General features: G+C 36.8%; 1 protein-coding gene across 1 annotated transcript; it reads right to left on the reverse strand.

Annotated features, from left to right (window-relative positions):
- Nucleotides 1-2,052: 2,052 nt before the first annotated feature.
- On the reverse strand, nucleotides 2,053-2,821 carry LOC120084427 (plastocyanin). Its single transcript, XM_039040206.1, has one exon. The coding sequence runs from the start codon at nucleotides 2,752-2,754 to the stop codon at nucleotides 2,251-2,253; it is 504 nt and encodes a 167-aa protein (XP_038896134.1). The 5' UTR covers nucleotides 2,755-2,821; the 3' UTR covers nucleotides 2,053-2,250.
- Between the last annotated feature and the right edge of the window lie 254 nt (nucleotides 2,822-3,075).

The following is a 3,075-nucleotide window of genomic DNA, read 5'->3' on the forward strand; positions in this document are numbered from 1 at the left end:
TGAATGCTAAAATTTGTAAATATACTCTTATAGAAAATTTGTCAAGTGTACTCTTTATTTTTACAAACATTTTGTAAGGGTTGCTCTTGATCCTAGAAAAAGAGTCGTTCTAATGATTTGATCCTTAATCGTGGAAAGAATCGAGTTTGTTCTTGTGCCTGGAAAAAAACCTTTGTAGCGATTCGACTCTAAGTCGTGGAAAGAGTCAAATATTTCTAGTGAAGTACCCAAGAGGAGCTTGGAAAATGGATGTAGGCCGGTTGTGCTGAGTCACTATAAACTTCCCGGTGTTAATTTCTCTATCCCTCTACTCCTTTAATTTTACAATTAATTTGTTGTCATATTTTATTGCATAAAATTAATTGCAATATTTGTTCCTTAAATTAATTGCTTAATGTTTATTTAGGTTGGTTGAATTGATCTTTACATATCTCATACCAATCTTTTTATTAAAATCAAATTGGGTGCTTAAAAGTATTAGTTTTAATTACTTGGCTATTTTGAATTGAATTTATTTGCATGAATTTATTGTTTAAATTATTTGTTAGTAAAAATTTTGTTAATTTATTTAATTGGGTCCACATTAGTAACAAAATTTAATTAGTTTGATTAGATCTTATTCACAGTTGCCATACCGATCTTACAGGGGGTGTTCTTCATGGGGGACAACAGTGGTGGAAACGAAGTCTTAGGGAGTTTTAAGAGTCTAATGAAGGGTTTCAGTCACGAATCTGATGCTCACATCAAAGGTTGGCAACAGGGCCGAGGTGGGGCGAGGGAGGGTTCCCCGTCCCTGTCCTCGTTAGGGGATTTTACCCCTATTCCTGCCCCTGATTCCTTGTTGGGAAATGGGTCCCCGCGATGACCTATTCCCCATTTTCCCTTTTGTTTTCCCATGGGCACTTTTTTTTAAAAAAAGATCTCTAAAATTCTATTTGGTTTGGGCTTGGACATATTAGTTCTAAATTAAAAACTAGGCTAAATATTAAAAGTTAAATACCTAATATATATATATAAACCTAATCGAGACGGGATATCCTCCCCATTCCTATTTCGTCCCCGGTTCGATCAAATTAGGGATTCTCCATTTTGATTGGGGCGGAGGATCCAATCTGCGGGAGGCAAAGGGTTTTTATTCCATGACGGATTGCGGTTAAATGGTAAGGAAAAGGGGATTGCGGGAGTATGAAAAAAAATGAGAAAAGGGGAGATGGAGAGATAAACAATGTGGTTAAATGGTTGCCTGTCTTAAGAATTGAGATTTTTTCAAGTCATGCATTTAATTCCAGATAAACATATCACAAAATTTAAAGTTTTAACCTTTTTTAAAATCAAATTGTTAGCATTTTGCCAGATTTCTCATTTTTTTTTTTAAGATATGAGCATCATATTTGTCCCAACATCATATAATGTTACCATAGTTTAAAATAGAACGATTGTTAATCTTGTCCTATATTTAATATAATATTTATAGTTAAAAAATCATGTTTAGATATTATTGATTTTTTTAAAATCTTTTAAATAGAAACCATAATTTAAATTTTCATCGACATGTCATATTTTCTATGGATATTTTTTAAATTTTCATGAACTCAACTCGACATGAGAGGTGAATCGTATATTCCATTATATCGTAGAAAAATCCATGAAACATAAAAATAAGCAACACAATGTACTAGTATAAAAATATTTTAACTTTTTTTAATAATCATAAAATATTTATTTACTAATTAATTTTTTTTGAATTTTTTTCTTTTAAATTCAGAAATTCCATCAAAGTCGACATTTTTTTTCGATATTTCCATCGAAATTTCTATAAAATCAAGAGCTCGATACTTCCATCAACATTGACATTTTCAACCTTGAATAGAACCTATCTAGCTTTAGATGTTTGCCCTGTGGATATTGTGACAGGCATTTTTGCATTCTGAGAACACATGAAAATTGGGCCTGTTTCCCGGAAGGCCCATTAGTCGATGCATTAAATTGGGCGTAAATCCAAAATGGGCCAGAAAGCAAGCCCACATAGAAGAGAACAGAGAACAAAGAACGAAGAACAAAGAACACATCCCATTACATTATATTAATGGGGATTTATAGATCTATTATACTGTGAATCTGAAAGCTCTACAGCGTACAGTCTCTGAGTGGAACAAGAAAACCAAAGACATTCAACTTAAAATTATTTTATAAAAAGAAAAAGAAAGAACATTACAGAGAAAAATGGAAGCCGGAATTAATGAATAATGATCAGTTAACGGTGACTTTTCCGACCATTCCAGCACCTTGATGAGGCGAACAGTAGAAAGAGTAGCTTCCTTTTTCAGTCAGCTGAACTTCGTAGACCTCGCCGGGAGCATTCAAAAGATCTTCCTCGTTCATCGAGATCTTTCCGGCGTCAACTCCGCTCGGAATTTCATCCTCGTCGAACACCACGTTGTGTGGGAATCCTGCATTGTTCTTGAATACGATTTTCTCCCCTGACGCCACCGAGAAATTGTTCGGAACGAATGCCAGAGAACCGTCATCGCCGCCCAGCAAGATCTCGATTGCCATAGCGTTTGAGGCCAGCAGGGCGGTGGCGGCGGTGGCGGCCACGGCCACGCCGACGTCCTTCAGGGACGCTCTGATGCTGTGCTTTGGGACTGCAGGGGAAGGGATGCGGACGGCCGCAGTGGGTTTGGAGGCGGCGCCGGAGGATTTGAGGCCGGTGAAGGAGGGGATGGCGACGGCGGGGGAGGTGACGGTGGCCATTTGATTATGTGTATGGGGAAATTTGGGGGTAAATCAGAGAGGAGAAGAGAAGGAAAGTGGTATATAAGGAAAGGGAAAGAGATTGATATGAATAATTTTGTGTGGTTTTGAGATTGGGAGTGAATGGATGAGCAATGAGTGGCTTCTAACTTGGATAGTGTATAATGGATTATATCTTTTTGGGTGATTCTCATTGGCTCATTTGGATTCCACTCTATACTATGACGTGGCACTGGATAACCCAAAATTCTATAAGTGCATTTTCTTCCTAATCTTTCAAATTGGTCATTTTAATTGTTCGGTTTTCAAGAATAGGTTCAA

This window comes from Benincasa hispida, chromosome 9, assembly GCF_009727055.1.
Source record: "Benincasa hispida cultivar B227 chromosome 9, ASM972705v1, whole genome shotgun sequence".
In the NCBI taxonomy this organism is placed as follows: domain Eukaryota; kingdom Viridiplantae; phylum Streptophyta; class Magnoliopsida; order Cucurbitales; family Cucurbitaceae; genus Benincasa; species Benincasa hispida.

Excerpts from the sequence above, each read along its gene's own strand:
- LOC120084427 (XM_039040206.1), bottom strand. The coding sequence starts at position 2,754 with ATGGCCACCGTCACCTCCCCCGCCGTCGCCATCCCCTCCTTCACCGGC.